General features: G+C 37.3%; 1 protein-coding gene across 1 annotated transcript in view; it reads right to left on the bottom strand.

The window, feature by feature from the left end:
* Positions 1-21114, bottom strand: part of LOC311528901 (uncharacterized protein) — a gene marked incomplete at its 5' end in the record, with an annotated part of 229539 nt that overhangs the window by 136117 nt on the left and 72308 nt on the right. Inside the window, one exon of the mRNA XM_084644396.1 lies at positions 19248-19379. Within this exon, the coding sequence (XP_084500522.1) occupies positions 19248-19379 (132 nt within the window). The remainder of the gene's footprint in view (positions 1-19247; positions 19380-21114) is intronic.

Here is a 21114-nt window from a genome sequence, read left to right as displayed (position 1 = left end):
TCCTCCCTAAGCACTAGATCATCTTTCCATAGAGCTCAAAATAGACTACAGGAATCTTGAAAAAGAAAATACACACCAACTCTCATTTCCCCATTTCTGATATTTATTTTACACCCAGATTAGATTTCTACACTATCATTTATACCACTATAGAGTATTCACTCAGATGTAGCATTGGCTCATCTGTAAAAAGGGAAATGTAATTTTTAATGTTTCCTATATTTATGACTTTTCATTTTAGGCTGTTCTCTGATGAGCTGTACAAATGGTTCTAAAAATATAATTTTTGAAAGGGATGGGAAGAGGGCAGCTACATTGTGGTTCCCTGTTTAGCTGGAAGACAGAGAATGTCATACACTGACTAATACGGTTGTTATAAGTTTATAAGAAACTGTAAAAAAAAAAACAAAAAAAAGAAATCTAATTATAAAGTGAGAGAGAATTCTGATTCTTTTCATGTCACTATTCCAAAAATCATTCTACCCTATCAAATGCTTTTTCTATATCCAACCTCATTAGGAATATGCTCTTCACTGCTTCATTAGACTCATCTATTATATTGATAAATGGAGTTTGTAGAAATAAATATGGTTTTATTTCCCCCGATACTTTGTCTACACAGTGATACATTTTGAAAAGAGCAGTATGTTTCTTACGTGACCCAGCAGACCTGGGTCTCCTCTGTGTTTAATGAAAATCCTTCTATTGATTTCAGTAGGCTTTGGATTAGACCCACAACATAAGATGCAATATCTAATATCTTTCTCTGTGATGTGGGCATCTAGCTAGTCTCTTTCCATTTGACTATTTGTTTTGTTTTAATATTCTTCTCAGCATATCTTAATGGCCATTGCTGTGGTCTTACATTTTTATTGTCACAAATCATAATAAAACTCTAACTTGCTTATTCATTGAAGTTTGGTTGAATAATATTCTCAGCTGCTTAGTTTCTGTTTATTTATTTCCAGTTGACGTGCAAATAGCGTGCAGTTTCACAGATCTGTTCACATGATTCACAAGAAGTCAGATTTTTGTTGCTGATAATTTGCTCTTGATTTTTTGCAGGTCTTAAAAGTAGAGTAGTCTCCGAGTGTTTGTTGCTGTTAAAATGATGTTGGGAACTCCCATCATTTCTTTCTGAATAACCCTCAGATTAGATCTCCCCAATGGGCTTTCTAGAACTTCAATTCTGGAAATCTCACAGCATCATTTTAATTAACCTGAAGTGCCTGTGTAATGGTACATTATATAATGATATATTAAATAATTCCTTCCATTATACAGTTCTCAACTTGTGACTTTTGCAGCAAATATTATCGGTTTAGGATCAACAGTCTTGGAGGAATTTTGGCGTTGGCGTCTGCATGCCAATACTCATACTTCTTATCCTAGGCTGAGGCTGCAGCAGTTTCATGGATAAAGAGTTTTCTCACATCCTCCATTGTGTTGCATATGAAACCTGCACGTCCAGTGTAAATTCTTTGGACCTAAATTTTCTTGGTTTATCTTTTAAAGTAGCTTTGAACTTTCTTTGCAATGTTAAGGCTAGTTTCATAAGTTGAAACTCCTACCCACAATTGCCTTTTAAAAAATTGTTCTAGTAGATGATTCATTATAGTTTCTTGATAAGTAACTGTAAATATTTACTTTCTGTAAAGAAATTGAACCTGAAGTTATTTGAGCAGCTTGCTTTATTTTTGGTTATTTATGCTGCTTTGTTCTTATCTGGTCAGGACATTATTATTCTATTTATTTATTTTGCAAAAAAAAAAAATTGGATCATCGCAAAATTGAAAACCCCATCTCCCCAAATTATTTTATTAAAGTTCCAGTTTTAAAACTAAATACAAAATGTTTCTGATGCAGCCTTTTTTTTTTTTTTATGAAAAAATGTTTTCAATAAAAACAACTTCAACTGGCTCCACTTGTAGCATCAATTGTCCCTATCCCACCTTCTAGCGCTCCTTTTTTTCCTAAAAATATTGCCCGTGTCCTTCTGACTCACTAAACTCCCTGTATCATTCTGGTTGTCTTCTCTACTCCATCTCTAATTTTCTTTTAGTAAGATCTCAAAGCCATACAGTTGGGAAAATAGTCTGTACAGGAAAATCCTCCCCGTGATGAAGAATTAGTGGCAGCTCTGAAGAAGTTATGGCAAGAACACCTGCTGGTAGATTGATCCACATCCAGAAAATGCTCTTCAGTAGACACGCACACATAATGATGGTTTTTCTATAGTGTGACTGAGGACTGCAATGAGCTGTAATAAACTTTAAGAATGCATTCATTACCCAACTGTTTTCATACTTGCCAATTAATCCCTGTCACCATTAATTTGCTTTATTTTATTAAGTGACAGATACATTATAAATTCAATAAATTATACAAACCAGCACAATAGGCATCTTACCAGCCCAGTGAGGACAACACATATCACTACCTATAGAAATACATGGTTTTAGAGTTACTATATAAAAGCTTTTAAACCGTCTCCGGTGCAGTTTAAAGAGAGATGAAGACTAGTTCAGTGGATTGGAATTGCAGGATAATTCTGATCTCAGGCTTGTTGCTGATTTTTTATACCTAGGTATTAATATTGAGTCCATCATTCTGGTTCTTAGGTGCTAAATGTATGGGTAAATCATTTGACTTCTATATTTCACTTTCCGGAACTGTAAAATGTGGATAATAACGAAAGGTCCATCTAGCCCAGTATCCTGTCTTCCGACAGTGGCCAATCCCCGGTGCTTCAGAAGGAATTAACAGAACAGGTAATCATCAAGTGATCTGTCACCCATTCCCAGCTTCTGGCAAACAGAGGCTAGAAACACTATGAATATGGATTCATTATCAATGAAAAACAAAGAATGTCCATTTTACCAGCTGGTGGAAGTCAGCTGTAACCACAGACAAGTACACTGGGTCTAGAGCTGGTCAGGAATTTTTCAAGAAGATGGTTTTCTGTTGGAAAATGCTGATTCAAAACCAAAACTTTTTGCGGGAAAGGGTTGATTTCAACAAATTTTTGATTAATAAAATATTTGACAAAACCTTTTTGAAGTTGTTGAAATGTTTCATTTTGACATTTTCAAAATGAAAAGGTGTTTTCTGATCCACCACTCCTCTTTGTTTTGAAATTTAAGAGTATTAAAAAAAAATTAGTAAATGGTCAAAATCAAAATGAAACATTTCAAAAATATAGAAACAAATCAATTTGATTGTCCCAAACCAAAATAATTTTTGCATTTCCGGTGTGTGAAAGTTTTGAGAATTCAACTTTTCATCCCAATTAAGAATGGGAAAATGGAGTTGATATCTTGAAAATTTTCACAGGATGCAAAAACCATTTCTGACCCAGCTCCAATTAGTACACAACTTCATCCACTGATCTGCCATGGATTCGTTTGTTTTGTGAATGCTTCATTGCAGCACATGTAACAAAGGAGAGTGTGAAGGAAGTATACACAGGTTCTGCAATACCATTTGACTGTCCAATAAAAGGAAATGAGAAAAAAGAATATTTGAAGCCAGTTTTCCCCAACAAAGCCATTCTGTTGATTAAAACTGTGGTTAAGTGCTTTTTTAGAATAACTTTTATGAGGATAGGTTTCCAGGAGTATATAGTAGGCATATAAAAATAATTGCACACACATCTGTTTGTTCTGAAACTATTTTTATAATTGAATAATCAGGATCACCCAATATTGTTCTAAAACTCAGTTTCAGAAAGGTATACATATAAATCAGTTTGTAGATTCTACCTGTAATCCATTAAAGAAATGAGTAATGAAGGAGTAATTTTATGGAGTGTATAAAATTATACATTAAAGGTTATATGGGAGAACACCTTCTTTTAATCTTATAAAATAGGCAAGTAATTGCTTGTGCCAATATACATTATCTTACTCATTAACATAATAACCACCTACAGAATGTATAGTACATGCTAATAATATTAATTATCAGAGATTAAAGAAGACCATAAACATTATATTGTTATGCACTCCTTAAATAGATAGCAACTAGAAAATAATATTCACTGTTGTGCACAGAGAGAGAATTCTAGTCATGCTAGAGATAGATAGGGGAGGCCAGATTCTGATGATTTTGCTGCTAATAGAAAATCTGGAGCTTTAATATCTCTGCCATTGAAGCCTGCATGAAAAGGTTGGACCACTGCCAAAATGTAATAATCACAATGCCTGCAAATCAAAAAATAAGCCATCAAGATGCTCAAATATTACTGTTACGAGAGAATCACCAAACAATGTCAACTCCTGTCTGGTATGTAAACTTTGAAAGATGATCCTGTCATGAACACCCGCTGGCGGAAGAGGACCCTACAAGTGCTGAAGACCCAGGGAGAGGAACGACGAAGCTGAAGCTCATTTATCATAGTGCTACAGCTCTTGCCACCACCATATTGAGGCAGGTCGACATGTAGAAAATTCAGGGATCACTTTGCTCCCTCCAACCCTTTTAAATTGCCCCTCTTCATGGAGCAAGAAGTTACCCTGGTGTGGTTTTGGCTCCTTCCCTCAGCGAAGCTGCTTGTGATTGGCATTTTGAATATTACTTGTACATCTGAGGTATGATATGCAAGTGTGCACCGAGCTCTGTTTTGATGCACATTTCTTATTTTAAAGCAGACCATAACTTGCCAGAGGCAGTTGATTCTAATATGTAATGCCAGATAAATACCAATGAGGCTTGCTTTTTATTTGTAAAAAATAATCTGTGTTTTAAAATGTTGTCTTATCATCCAAAATATGCAGTAATTAGCATCTGGTATTTCTACATTTTCCAGGGCTATATCACACCCTCCAAAACTCCTGTTTGCATTGTCCACCCCACCACTTCATACCCAAAATAATTCTCCCTCCTGAGCAGTTCAAAGTATCAACATGTCTGGGAATAGTCCCCATCTGAAGCTCCTCAAGCCATATCATCTTACTTGAGGGGAAGTGGGGACATATAGAGATGCATTTCAATCTACTTTGTCCCATATTGTAAACAACATGTAAATACTCATAATGTAGTGCGTTGGGCATTTAGAAAGTCAGTTATTACAATAAGGAGTGGTATATCTGAAAAGGGACACCGGGGAGGGGATCTGCAAAATCAGAGAGGCCTAAACTGTGCAGCTTCGTATCAGGAATCTTGTTTCTGCAATCCTCTGCCTATCACAAATGAAAGTCTAGTTTGGAATCTACTTAGGCTCAGAAATATCTACATACTGAGGTACATTAAAAGGCTTAACACTTGTAGCATAGACTGGTTCTAAAAAGAGAACAATTAGAAAAATCAGAGCGTTTTTTATCACTTTCATATATTTTATGAACCCAGACCATATGTGACCTCATATAGTGATTCTCACCAGATCACAAACCACTCACTGACACTTCTCTCAGAGACAGACCACGAAATCTAAATTTATGTTGATATTTTTTTTATACCATACTGTCATATACCCCCTCTCAGCTCACATATTTCCCCACAATCTTGACCTAGAGCGAATCATCTGCAGAATCTAGAAAATTGCAGCAAATCTGTCTGATCCTACTCTCCATGTGAGATGGGGAAATCTGTGAGCAGAGGGTCCAACTGCATGCACAGGTCTCCAGGCCCAAATTCTCATCTCATTTAAATCAGTGTCGCTCCATGAGCTATGCCAGTTTATACCAGCTGAGGATCTGGAAGACACAACGAGGCCCCGAAACACAGCTTTACATACATACAGTATATTTAACAAATCAGTGCTTATTTCCCAAGGAGTAATAGCACAGTTGAGATGATAGCATCCAAGGCAAGACTTTTGCCAGTACGAGAGAACTAAGGTTATACAAGAGACAATAAACCTTTGGAAAGTACCAGAGGGATAAAAGAAGTCATCATTTTTGTATGGAAAGATTACAATTTAGTCTTTATTCCCATTCCCAGATTTTCTAGTTTTCTTTATAAATACAGTAACAACTAACGGAGATACTAGAGCTAGAGAAAGGACTTCCAATCTGGGTGTGCGGTAGCTTACCCTTGTAAGAAGTGTGCATGATCAGCCTCTTTTTTGATTTCCTTTTTTATTAATCTATTATTTTTATGTTGTCTCTCTCTCTTTGTCTGTGTTCCTCTGTCTCTGACATTTTTCATCTTAGTATTTCCTGCATTACTTCCTTCTCTGTACACAGTAAGTCTTTGCTGTCTCCTTCCAAGGTCATTAATATAACAAACAACAAATCTGACTATTACTCTACCTTCAGTTAGTTGAACATTACACCTCTGCATGATGTTTGGCATTCCTGGTTACTAAGACTCTTCTTTCTACTTTCATTGAATAGTTGTTTACTCCTGCAAGCCGAACGTATTAGTCTTATTAGCTAATTTGCTGTCATACACCCTGCTCCTCTTTAATATTTCCTTGCCTAGCAATTGCAAAGTGCCAATGTTTTCAGTTGGGAGAACTGCCTACTGTCTTCCCATATCATCTCTGATGGGTTAACAAATATTCAAACACCCATTACATTAGGACAAGAAATTGTATTACAAGAAAGGAGTGAATGTTCATTATGAAATAATTCAGCAGTTAGTGAGATTACAGCTTACAAGTCGTGTATAAATTGGGGACAAGCTTTACTGTGACCATGTTCTTGTTTGCAGAGATGGGTCAAAATGTTTTTCATTATCATCAAACATATGATATAAATAACCGCTTACCCTTAATAGGCTTTCTTGTAATTCACAGCCTATTCAATTATTACAGAGTATCCTTTTGCAAACCTTCCCATTTAACCATATCTACTCTTAAGAAATCAAGCTATTTTGAAGAGGAAAAGGGAAAGTTTCCTTCCTTCCCAACAAGACTTTAATTTTTTATAAAATTATCAAATAAATGTATTTAAAATAAGCATTTATGAATCCCTAAATCTATTGTCATTCTGTAAAACTGTTACTGCTTTCATGAATAGGATACTGGTTTTATTAACCAGGAAACCTGTGTGACAGTTTGATAAGCTGAATAAAGACACTTAAGAGCAGTTTCACTGAACTAATTAAATCATACTGTTCTCTACTTTTGTCGTCCTAAAACTGATATTCATTGGAAGTCACTTCCACTGCCTTAATAAAAGCAAGCATCTTATACACCACCTGATACAATGGCCCTTCCCAATACTGAGTATTTCTGAAAAGTGCACGGAATATAAAAATGTTAAAACAGAAAACATTTAAAAGCCAGATATGGAGATGCCAAAGGAAAAAAAGTTCTTTACACCTCAAGAACGTTCAACTTTTCTCCATACAAATCATCTTTAATCGTCATTATGGGGGGGGGGGGGACCATTAACTACTACTGATCCTGAAGTCCATTTAAATCATTTTCATACCATGCACCCCAGTTTTCTTTGGGTAACATTTTATTTGCTGGAATCTGAATCTGTATCTCAATTAAACTTAAGCATGTGCTCCGTGTTTAACTGAATCATGGTCTATGCGAATTTAGCATAAAATGGGATTTAGCCTTGAAACTAAAAAATAAGCACAGGACTAAACACATGGATGTATTTGGTCTCACTAGCGGAAATGAAAAAATTTATTTCAAAGCCTTTCTGTACAAATTCCAATATCAACCACTTGGAGTAGTCTTTAAAAAAAAAAATACTACCTATACTCAAACTAAACTCAAAATGTGGAGGGGTCATTCCAAAAACTAATTTCCCCCTACTGACAGGTTTCAGAGTAGCAGCCGTGTTAGTCTGTATTTGCAAAAAGAAAAGGAGTACTTGTGGCACCTTAGTGGCTAACAAATTTATTTGAGCATAAGTTTTTGTGAGCTACAGCTCACTTCATCGGATGCATTCAGTGGGAAAACTGTAGCTCACGAAAGCTTATGCTTATGTTCAAATAAATTTGTTAGTCTCTAAGGTGCCAAAAGTACTCCTTTTCTTTTTCCCCCTACTGTTATTCACACCTTCTTGTCAACTGTTTGAAATGGGCCACCCTCATTACCACAACAAAAGTGATTTTTCCTCCCTTGGTATTCTACTGTTGAGAATAGCCTACTTTAATTGAATTGTCTTGTTAGCACTGACCCCCCAACATCTTTTCATGTACTGTGTGCATATATATATATAACCTGTTACTATGTTTTCCACTCCATGCATCTGTTGAAGTGGGTTTTAGCCCACGAAAGCTTATGCCCAAATAAATGTATTAGTGTCTAAGGTGCTACAAGGACTCCTCGTTGTTTTTGCTTATACAGACTATCACGGCTACCACTCTGAAACCTATCAAAATGTAGTGTATGTGGTAAATGCTGAGCATAGTCTTGTAAGAAAGTGTATTTATCTATCAAGAAGTACAGTAACACCCCAAAAAGGAATTTTGTAAAATGATATTGTGGGGTTCCACATTTACTTCCTTCCTCTAATTCCAGACCAAGATCCTGGTTTCACAAAGAATTATACACAAGTGTAACTCTACTCAAGTAAGCAGCCCCATTGAAGTCAAGTGGATTACTCATATGAGTCAAATTACATGAACTGAATCTTTGCAGGATCAGCGCCCATATTTGCACAATTTACAATTAAATAAGAGTTTTGTATTTCTGTCCTTAAGTGACAGCCCAGAAAGCTCGCTCTGCGTTCGGAAAGTCAGCATATGTTCTAAGTGGCTCAACCATCCTCTCCATATTCTGCGCTGGAACACAGTTAACAATTCTATTGATGACAGGTGATTCAGGAAAGAACGCAGATCATTTTGCCATAGTTGATCTGTTAGTGCTTACAGGAATAGAAAGTAGCACAGACATATTTTCATTTTTAATCTAAGCAAATATTCAAAATACAGAGATCATACTTGTTCAGTAAGAGGATGCTATTTTTGCATATTCAGAATTCTGAGCATGGCTTCACTTACGTCCACATACCCCACACATGGAGCAACTCTCACAAAATCATCGAACCCTTTGCTGTATTCAGCTAAGCATAAGGTAGCTTAACAAGAAAAACATTGAAGAAGTTAAAAATGACCATGCTCCCTTTAATTTTGATTAGGAAACCGAACCATGCTCAAACGCCTCATCTGGGTAGTTTACACACAATGATTTAGGTCTTGAAATTATTAATAAACATTCTTCCTAAAACAGTTATTTTAATACTTAAATTGACTAAAAACTCTCTCCTTTTTGCCTTGTTATACTATTGCATGTTGATAAACCACAATGGGATCTCTTTTCCCACTGGCCCCCTAGAAATGACAGGTAGTCAAGTTTAGTCAAGAGATATCAGAAATATGAGTTACATGAAATATAATCATGATCAAGTTTAGAGCTTAAACATCATCATGATTGACAGACATGAACAAACTATCTTCAGGGTAGGTGGGTATTATGTCCACTTCATATAAAGGGAAACCGAGGCACAGAGTTTAAGTGATTTAACCCCCTATCTTAGTAACACTGAAGACCAACTTCTACCATAAAGTCAATGGGACAACTCACATGCTTAAGTTAAACACCTACTTCATTGTTAGTAGGATTGGGCCCTTAGACTGTAAAGTTTTTAGGGAAGGGTCATTTCATATAGTGGTTAAGCACCTCAAAACCTTTTGGAAATTATATAATTAACACTGACGTAAAAATTAACCCAGGTCACACAGCAAGTCAGTCTCAGAGTTCAATGCATTTTTTTCCAGGCCTGAGTTTAGACCATCAGTCCATTCCTCTCTCAGCATTTATTACATGTAAATGTTATAGATGTATATTGCAATACACCATACCTATGATATAAGGAATTCATGTTCGTTTGTAGGGTGAGATCTAGATCACAGTGTCTTCCACAATGCTCAATAACTTTTATTTTAAAAATTATTAAAGTGGCTAACACACCTAAGTGCCAAGGTTTTTCCAGCAGACATTTCAATAGAAATTTTATCACATAGACATATAGTGAGCAAACATGTCAGTCAAATTGATTGAACTACTTGGAGGAGATGTTCTGCTCTGTTGCATCAATGATGTACAAACTAAGAAAGTAGGCATTTGACATGATAGACCATAAAAAACAACTGGGCACATAGAATGCCTGAGGAGGCCATGACAACATTGTCCATAAAATAACATTCCTACACATGGATCTACACAACAGTGTCATTGTTGCAAAAGGTGTCATTCTTTTGTCTAATAAAAGGCTTAAACTGTAATTTTTCATCTTTGCCACTTGCTAAAACAATGTCAATATGTAAAAGGATGTTGCCATCTATTTTAAGATCTGATGATTGAATTTAAAGGGAAAGCATCTGTGTCTATATTTCTGGGTTAATGTCTCTTACAGAAAATATATGAAGATGGGAAACTGCATTTAGTAGGTTTATGGTTTGAAAATCCCACCACCATACTTTTAGATAGGTATTCTTCCAAAACTTAAACAACATCAAGGATCAGACTTGCTTGGGACTGAAATCTTGAAAATCTGTCCCATATTTTTTATGTTAATGTACAACTCACATGCATGCCAATACTTTCCTGTTGCTGAATGAGTAGTAAAATGTATTAATTGTGTTAACACTGAACTTACACAAATTAATAATGTTTTATTCATATTTTTAATTATGAAGGATCAAGAGGAAATCAAACACTGAATCTTATATTAGACTATTTTGCAAGAGTATGTAGTGAAAATAATTTAAATTCATTACACCATCTGCTTGTACTCAAAATTTATATTCATATTAGTTGTAAAAGAGGGCACACAGTAAAAATAAAAAGAAAACATCTAAAACAATTCCCTTACTATAATTCTGTTGGCTACAACTTAGAGCAGCTATTTATATTACTTTGTGTAAACAAAGCCTAAATTTTAATAGAACTAAGCTTGGCAAGCTCTGTGATATTAAACGGTTCTAATCATATTCTACTTTATGACTAGCTCAAGGAATGACCTCTAGCTAGATCTGGACCTTGTTCTATCATGCAACTAGATTTTTCTTACAGAAAATAAATTAAAAAGGTGTGACCTTGCTGAGGGCTTGCAGAGAAAATGAGGTACATCTTGTCACAAGCAGAAGAGCCTATCTGAAACATGGTTTGTTCAATTTGAAAGGCTGCTGCTTTGCTCAGATCAGAAGTTAAGATAAAGGCAGTTGGATGAAAAGAGGAGAAACATTTCCAAGAGATGAAATTAAAGAGCTACACTGGAAACCCATTCAGCAATACAGTGGCTTTTTTGTGTGTGAATTTATCGAGGACTCATCAGCCACACCTTGTCCCTATGCATGGAGCACTGCTCTTCACTAAGCACACAAAGCCTGTCATGTAAGGAAATGATGAGAACTGCTCACTGATAGGAATCAGAGGACACTACACCTCTTCCTCACACAGCAGGTCATGGCAGCAATGAAATAACCCTCCCAAATTTTACACATTGTACTCAAAGAATCAAAGTCCTTGCATCTCTTGATCTCAGCAGCTGTGTCGTGAGCTTTGTACTTTCCACTGTCAATAAATGTGTCATTGTTGAAAAATATCCCCCAATACCTAACTTCACTCCGTACAGAAATTCCTTCATTTCATACAGGTTTCAAAAGTCACCACTCAAAAATCACAGATTTTAAACCTACTCTGCATTTACTCTTTGTAACTTATTTCTCTTCTGTGATTCTTTCACCACTTACAGGATTCAGCAATCAGCATTTTGCACAACACATCTTAGACAAAATCATTTATTTTCATGCCTGAATCAACTGAGCAAGTGTGTTTTATTTTTTCTAGTATCCTTCCTAAACCATTGCTACAAAAGAATAAAGAGAAGGACTTAGAAACATGCATAGCTATTGTTCTCTACATATTTTCCTATGGAAGAACTACAACATTTGGCCTACATCATAGAGAAGATGATGCATGTTTTTATTTCTGAGCGCATGTTTTTCCTTTTTATGAAGCAAAAGAGAGTTTTTAAAGTTATTAGTAAAATTATTAGTAATTTATCTGGAAAGACAGCAAAGCAAATAAAATGAGTGGACATTGGGCCTACTTAGCTTACTTCACAATTCCCTACTGGTAGCTCTTCTGCATCCAAGACTTCCGTATGCTTCCTTTTTTCCTATCATATCCCAGCTAACCATTCACTTCCTTGACAATGTCTTCCTGTAATAGTGATGTTTTAGGAGGCGGCAAGACATGATTTCCCCCTCCTACCCAGAGGACTTCTACTGGAGCTCATGGCTCGCAGAAATAGTACTAACAAGGCCCTGATTCAGCCAAGTTCATAAGCACATGTCTAACCTTGCGAATGTGAGTAGTCCTGTTGTCTTCAAAAGGACTATTTATGTGCTTAAAGTTAGGTGTGTGCCTAAGTATCTTGCTGAGGCCCAAAAGAGGAGCCTACATGAGATGTGTCTCAGAATGCTCTGTTCTCTCCTGGAATATTGCAGCACTTCATTACCAGATATTTAATTCTTGTAGACAAGGTTATGAGCCACTGCAGAAGGCCACAATGATTGGGGGTGGGGGAGGTGAGAGGCAGGCCAGAAGAGGGATCCCATAGATCCCATGACCTCTGCATCCTGCACAACTGATACAGAGTTTCTGTGACTGAGAGAAAGTGTGGTCCAATTAACAGAGGACTGCACTGGGAGACAGTACACCTGAATTTTATTCCCACCTCTGCCACTGACCTCTGTGGCTCTGTTTCCCCTACCCCACCTTCTCTCTTATCTACTTAACTGTAGGCTCCTTGGTGTAGTGACTACGTCTCACTACGGATCTGCAGAGTGCCCAGCACAATTCTCAGTCAGAGCCTTTAGGTGCTACTGTAATACAAACAAACAAACACAAACAAACAGGCTAGGACAGCAGCTGCACAATGAAGCACTGTGGCCTCCAGACTGGCCTTGTATTTCATTTTGCCTTCCCCTAACCACTCCTTTTGCAAAGAGCCCAATTACTTGGGCTTCATGCAAGTCAAGTAGATTTCACCCAAATTCAAAAGAAACATTTAAGTAGCTTATTTCCCCCCAGTTCTTTTAGTGTTTTTAATCCTAATTTGAATGATTTCTAATTGTAAGGCTTTAGGTATCCAAGGTTAAATATCATAAAAGCAAAGCCCATTGTCTGCAAAAGATTGATTTCTATTTATCACACAACAGCTGAAGGGGATATTTGAATACAACCTAAACATACGTTGTACTAATTCTTATGACTGAAGACAGTGGTTTTTTGTTTTGGTTTTTCTTTTAGAATATGAGCAAAGCTTTTTGTAAAATGACAGGTGGAATTCAAAACAATTAAGACATAAATATTCCCTCCAGAGGCTAAACCTACTGCAAAATATTAATCTCTCTTTCTACACATCTTTACATGTCTTTAGTGAAATACCTGTCTGGAATTGTTAATAACAAATATTTTTCAGGGTATACACTTCAAAGACAGTACTGAAATGTCAAGCAGTGTAAAACATTTGAAGTAATTTTAGCTAAATACTTCTGTGACAACTGTCTGAATCAATTTGTTTTAGCTGACTATATTCTGATATTATAAAAATCTAAGACTTGGTTATCAGCCAAAAAGGTTAACATTTGGCTGAAGTAATATGAATCAAAGACAAAGAAATTATGCTGCTGTTGGAGCTGGATCTATTAAAAAATGTATTTTGAACAATGACCTCCACTTTCTTAGCCTCAAATGAATAACTCTGCTTGCTGTCTGACTCAAAACATCTCATATTTATAAAAGGCCAACATAGATTAAGAACACTTCAATGATATAAAAATCTATATCAATCCTCTTTAGAAAATGGTTAACCAATAACCATTTGACTAGGCCAATTAAACAAGGCTAACTTAGTTAACCCAACCTTGGAAGCTCTGTAAAAAATAATTACTAAATTAATATTGTAATTTAGGACAGCCAAAGGCAAACAACTAAGACAGCCCATAATAAGTAAAACATATAGACACAAAACAGAATTCAGTTAGGATCATACAGAAAACATTTTTTCTACGTAGTTTTATATCTAAGCCCTATAGACAGGTAGCAAGGAAAAAGAAAACACCCAAAGAACTGGAGCTTAGAGTCAGAAAAAAGTTATAAGAATTATCCGCAATTGTGATAGCAAGAAGAAATCAGCAAAGAAGGTCAAGCTGACCTCAACATTCTAAGAATCAGGCTCTTGAAATCCTAAACCATACAAAGAACCATGACTTCAAGGCACACAAACATAAGAGGATTAAGGTAAGTGTCCCACCTAAAAGCCGGAGAAAACAAAGATTAGTTTTAAATACTGAAACAAACACAAATTCATAGGGATACTTCATGCACAGGAAGAAACAGTCATCATTAGAAACTTATTTGAATGCACAGTAGAGTAAGCACTATATAAAACACATAAAAACCCAAGGTTTGATTATCTGCCTTCTACTGGGCATAAATCCATGTCAAAACCTAACCAATATTAGCTAACAATGGCATTGATCAAAAGCCCATTAAAGTTGATGGAAAGGCTCTCATTGACTTCAGTTGTTACAATAGATAGCTTTCCACTCAGGGACATTACAGTATGTGTGATTGGGTGTCCACTCCACACCAGCCAAGGGAGGGTTAAATAAAGCTAAGAAGGGGCCAGTTAAGTGGATAGGCCACATCTGAGGGGAATTAGGTGACCTAAGTAACCCCAGATTGATGATGGAGCCTGGCTGAGAAGGAATAGGCAGGGCTAATATAAAACCAAGAGGTTGGCAGCAGAAAAGGGCTGCAGTGAAGAAGACTGAGGCCACTCTCTGGAAGGTAGAGAGAGAAGGAAGGAAACCCAGGGGGAGAGTAGAAACCTCCAGGGATCCAGGCCCTGAAGGAAGGGTTTATCCAGAAGGGTGGTGCAGCAGAAGTCTGAAGGAGGAGGAGCAGGAGAAGGTTCAGGGAAACGGCACCAAGATGGGACATTGCAGACCTTGGCTGCTGATTAGAGGATCCCTGATCTGGAACCTAGAGTAGAAGGTGGGACTGGGTTCCCCCACCAGCCACTGGGGAAGTGACACAGTCTGGGAAGGTAATTCACCAACTAACAGTGGGAAAGTATGAAAATACAAGGAAAAACGCAGCAAAAATTCATACAAAAGTAAATGCCCAAATACAAAACAAAAGAGAGAAAATAAAAGGCAGAGAAAGATCGGTGGGTATTGTGGAGAAAAACATAGTAATGGGAAATGCCCCATATATGGGGTCACATGCAATAATTCTAGAGAGAGAAACCATTATATCAAAGTGTGTGGACAGGAAAAGCAAATAAATAGTGCACCATAGGCACCAACTCCGTTGATGTGCCAGCCAAAAGTTAGTGGCAGCCAGCTCCCATCCCCTTCCCTCCCAACACCTTCCTCCTGCCTACCACAATCAGTCGTTCCGTGGCCTACAGGAGGCACTGGGGGGAGAGGAATGGGGGCAAGGCCCACTTGGGAAGGGGGTAGAACTGGGCAGGAAGAGGTGGGGTGGCGTGGAGGGGGGCAGGAAGAGGTGGGGAAGGGGCCTACAGCGGAGGGGGGGGGTGTTGAGCACCCCTGGGGCCTGGTGGAAGCCGGCGCCTGTATTATGCACCATATCTAGGAAGCCCACAGTGCCTTAAGAAATGAGATTTTGCAGATATATGATATTAATGCAGTCTAAAATAGTAAAATACGTGGTTTGTAAATCTCAGACTAGCACCGGATGCAAAAACAAGGCAGCAGTGCACAAACAAAAAGGAAACTGAATGCCAAGTAGACAGTGGGACATCAGTGAAGGGGTTAGGCTACAGAGACTTCCCAGCATTCTGTAAGAGAAGAAAGAGATATTGCAAGCAAGCAAAGCCAAATTCAAATTATACAATGGCAGAATCAAACCACCACTAGGAAGTTACAGGAAGAATACTCAGGAAAAGCACACAAGCTGAAAGCACAGAAACCACTGTAGTTAAAAGCTAGTGAATTTGTGAATCTTATGACACCAAACCTGGGACAAATACAATGGACACACAGAAAACAGAAACCATATCTAGAGCAGACAATGCACTGGGGCATCTCGGCAGCAAAGCTAAGAAGTCATTACCATGATGGAAAGTCTTACATTTAGAAACAGATAAAACTATTCAGCACCTGCCTCACAGGGTACCCACTGAAATAAAAGAAAAAATGGGACCAAGGAAGCAAATGGGAAAATAAGACATCATTGCTAAAGTCACAGAGCCCACAAATTGGATAAGCAGCATGATCGCCATTGAGAAGCCAGGCAAGCTAGCAAAGCATGACACAGAACTCACTACCAAATGCCTACAATTGAAAAAATATTACCAGACTTAGCCAAAGCATTCTAAGTACTTGATGCCAAAGGCAGATATTGGCAAGTTGCTGAATAAGGAAAAGCTGCTGCCTGACACCAGCCGATAGATACAGATGATTGAGAATGCCATTTGGGACCAAACATACAGTGGAAAAATACCAACACCACCAGCAAGATGTACTAACAGGGTTGACAAGGGTCAGCATCATAGCGGATGGCATTCTGGTGTACAGATATGGAGACAGCATGGTGGAAGCTGTGGCAAGTCACATCCACAACTTCATACATCTGCTGGAAAGAGTCAGGGAACAAAACCTAAAATTGAATAAAAGCAAAATAAAATTGCAATTGACTGTAGTACCATACATGGGACACTTGCTGACCTCCCTTATGCTATGATCTGGTCCCATCAAAGCAATATATGCGGTGTCTACACATAAAGATATTAAAATTAGTTCAGAGACTATTAGGATTTGTAAACTATCTGCCAAAATTTCTTCCAAGCCTCTCAGATGTGGGAACCCCTGAGGTGACTACTGGACAAAGGTACAGTATGAAGATGATTACTTCAACTTGAAGTGGCCATCACAAGAATCAAGGAGCTGAGGATCAACCATTCCATCCTGAACTACCATGATGTGAACGAAGAGGTAACCACACAACGAGATGGGGCTTGGGGCATCACTCCTACAAAAGGGACAGCTGGTAGTTTGTGTGACAAGGTCACTTTTGCAAAGATGTATCCAAATTGAAAAGGGAGGTCTAGCAATAGTGTGTGCATGTGAAAAGTTTGATAAACACATTCAAGGACAGGAAGCCATTTCACTAGAAAGTGACCATAAACCACAAGAGAGCGTTATTCAAAAAGCCACTGCTAGCTGCCCCGAGATGCTTTCAGCATATGCTTCTGAAACTGCAATGCTACAGATTAGGTGGATGCTACAAGAAAGGTACTGAGCTGTACATAGCTGACTTCTTATTCAGAGTAGCCTGGTAGCATGAAAATACAGCAAACAAACAAGAATGAAATCCTGAACCTGATAGAAATACAGAAAACACAGAAAGACACAGAAAATGTCAACCCAGCCAGGTGTGCACTGGTTTCAACGATGGATAAGACATGACACCATGAGTTTGACCTTTTAGAGGAAATGTCCAACACAAATGTCTGCTTTGTGAAAACACTATATTTTCTTCTGCCAACATACATGGAGCTGTTTGTACTGCGATACTGAAGACAGATAGCTAAATATCATAGCAGTAGTTCACATTATTTCAGTGTTCTTGTTGCTCTAAGGGCTGTTTAGGAAATGAAGCACCAAAGTGCCACTATTCCAATTAGGTAAGCCAGATATTGACCATTCTACAGTTTTCCACTGGAAAGAACAGTAATATTAGCATTTAATTAATCTTATTGAACTTGGATAAACAGCCTTCCAGCTGTCTAAACCAGTTGTGCTAATTCAGTTCATCTTTAATAAAGCTGTATTCATTGACAAAACTAGATTTTGGAAAAATCACACTAATAAAACAAAATTTGTTGGAAATAAACATTTTATTTATCGTACGCAGCATAGTTGTAGCCATGTCGGTTCATCACCATTCCTACACTCCTGGTTGTTAAGTGTTTTAGGATCTTTTTAGTAACGATGAATGATCTCCCACATATTTCAGTACTATTTATTAGGATCAGAATTTAGTATAGAACTTCTGCCTTATTAAATGCTTTGGTGAATCAAATCCTTAAGAGTCCTGCACCAGAAGAGTGAGAATGCCTACCCGTTATCATTTTAGCAGTCTGCTGATCTAACAGGTAGTACAAAAATCGGGATCCTGGAGAATCCTGGGTTCTACTACAAACTAGGTCAACTGATTCATTATGTGATGTTAGAGTAAATCACTTGGCACCTGTACAACTGGGTAATAAGTACAACTTCAATTAAGCCAGGTGTTACCAGAGGCCTCACAAAGAATGAATAAGTCATACCAAATTTGCACCTCTTGCTGCCTGCTCAATTGTAACTAATAAACCACACTGTCTCAGGAAAAAATTATGACAAGCAATTAAGTGCTGTCAAGTCAGAAACCTTCTGTTGCTGATCCAGTTACAGGGATAAAAAAATTCCTTTTGAGTTCCTAATAAAAATTGTGCAAAGAATGAAGTGTCAGATCACAGATTATCAGCATGGTTCATGAATAAATAATTGTGGGATTTTGGTTTTTGTTATTTTTTTTTTTACGGTGAGAGATATAGGGTGTAGAAGTTGAAATCAATGCTAATATTCTATGAACAAATCAAATATGAGTATAACAGAACATCCTAGTTACACTAGCCAAGATGGCTAACAGAAATTACAGAGAGCACTGTTTATATGTGGCAAAATTCATTTCTGTCTAGATATCTTGTGCACCATTTAAGATGTAAGGGTTCACATGTTGGCCTTCTAGGAATGTCACCTTTCTGAAGGCTAGAAAACATTTTATGATGAGTAAACATGGCTAACTCCTTGTATCCACAACTCTTTCCCCGGAAAGACAGAATGAAAATAAAAGGAACATACAACAGGCATCTAACCCCCTCTAAAAGCCATCAGCAAATAAAATGCTGATAAATGTTGGTGCTTGAGGCATGCATTTCCGATTTTAAAAACTGCTCCAAAGTATTATAAATCCCTTCATTTGTTTTTCAGCCCAATTCCAACATTTGCACAACCTTTCTCTAGTTTGTTGAAGTGCCCTGATAAAGAGAGTAATTTATGTGACTACAGTATTTTTCCTCTTTGTATCAATTCTGCAAACACTTTTTGAAAGAACTACATTTTTGTTTCCCTGACAAACAGCAATGGCATCAAAGTGGCATGTTCCTTTCACCTGTCAATATTTTATGTCCTATTAAATGTATTTATTTCTGAAAGATCTTCAGACAATCATATTATTTGAAGGGACTCACATTTATGCTTCTCATGCATGCTGTAATTCGAGTCTCCTCAGAAGTCTCAACCTTTGTCTGTTTCATCTTCACTACTGCTGAGATTTGGTTCTTCAATCTTTTTGTGTTCATAAAATCTTGGTGCTCTCTTTCCTGTAAGAGAGAAATGGATAAACACTGTCAACTGTATCTGATAAAAAACAATAGAAAGAATGTACATGTACAAGAATGTACAGATCATCATTAAGTTTTGAAACTCAGACTCTACCTGACCATAAAAATGGACCCTCCCTTTTGCACGTGTACAAAAGTAGCAACTTAAGTATATAATCAAGTACAATAGTCCTATTACCCAATCATTCCTACTGCTACTCTACATTCTAGCACAGGGGTTCTCATACTGGGGGTCTGGACCCCACAGGGGGTCGCAAGGTTATTACATAGGGGGTCATGAGCTGTCAACCTCAACCCCAAACCCCGCTTGCCTCCAGCATTTGTATTGGTATTAAATATATTAAAAAGTATATTTAATTTATTGGGGGGGGTCGCACTCCAAGGCTTGCGATGTGAAAGGGGTTTGAGAAAAAAAAAAGTTTGAGACCCACTGTATCTAGTACAACTGAAGATACAATTGTACTAAACTTGGCTCCCTGAATGAAGTCCCTATAACTTCGTTATAGTGCTGAATTCAGGAGAGAGAATGTTCCAAGTCAAAGGTGGGTTCATATCACCTAGTACTGGTCAACAAGTATCCTCGCACATCACATCGATGGCCTGATCCAGTTATCTCATAACAAGTTGGACCTCAGGCCCTTGATTTACTTAGAGCACATTCAATGATAAATATGCCTTATGCAAAAGAGGAAAGAAGTCCTCATCCATGGCATTGGGGCTCTTGCTCATAATCATTCACCTTGGTACTATAACTTTCAGAGGAAGTAAGTCATGTTTCCATAAATTGCAGCATGGAGAGATGGCAGAAAAATTATTTTAAAAAAAATTTAAAAATTTCAAAGTGATTACCATATTGAAGGTTCAAAACAGACTCTTCATTTTTTAAATTACAAAATGATTGCTCAAAATTTGTATTAAAAATGCCATCAAAATGGTTAACATATTCATTTACTCAAAATGTGGTTCTCTGTGAACAAAAAAATGTTAATAACCATGTTGATAATAGCTTCAATAGTGTTTTCACATTAAAAAAATGCCAGTACAAATGTAGCAAAAATATTTTTACAAAATTAAGTTGTTTTTAAAAAGTATTTTTCAACTATAAAAATAACTTTACCTTTGAAAAATTTGGCCAGTTCGACTGCTGAGAAATTCCTTCTTATACCGGAAGGAAAGGACATGAGAGTACTTCAAGAGAGGCACACTGAACCTCTCTGCTTTTGTCCTGTCCCCTCCAGGCAATCTGAGGAACAGCCAGTTATTAAAAATTTGGCTTGCTGTGTATTGTCACCCTAAGTTTTCCTTTGTTTGGTTACTACATGGGCCATCAGCAGAGGGAAAAATGTAAATCTTATTAGTAGGTCACTCACTGCTTTTCCCAGGTTATATCAAAGACTCTTCAAGACGCAACTAGCAACATTTCACAGATACTACATTTGTTTGCAGATTAAAAATATGGTATTTCAGACAAATACTTTGCTTTTATCAATGCTGCCTCAGAATGATCACTCAAAGGAATCACTGTTGAGAATGTTAAGATACCCTCCCTTTCCTCCTTGACTAAGAACTGAACATAGCAGCTGAAGCTTGCAAAGCTCATGCCTGGGCCATTGCCAAAGAAATACAGTAGCATCCCATTGATATTCCTCTGACTGAGCAGCAGCAGATGCAAGTATCATTGGGAATCTTGGCCACGACAAAATCACAGAGATGA

Source organism: Lepidochelys olivacea (assembly GCF_965140295.1).
Source record: "Lepidochelys olivacea isolate rLepOli2 genome assembly, chromosome: 12".
Taxonomy (NCBI): Eukaryota; Metazoa; Chordata; order Testudines; family Cheloniidae; genus Lepidochelys; species Lepidochelys olivacea.
This window is presented reverse-complemented; position numbering and strand designations above follow the sequence as displayed.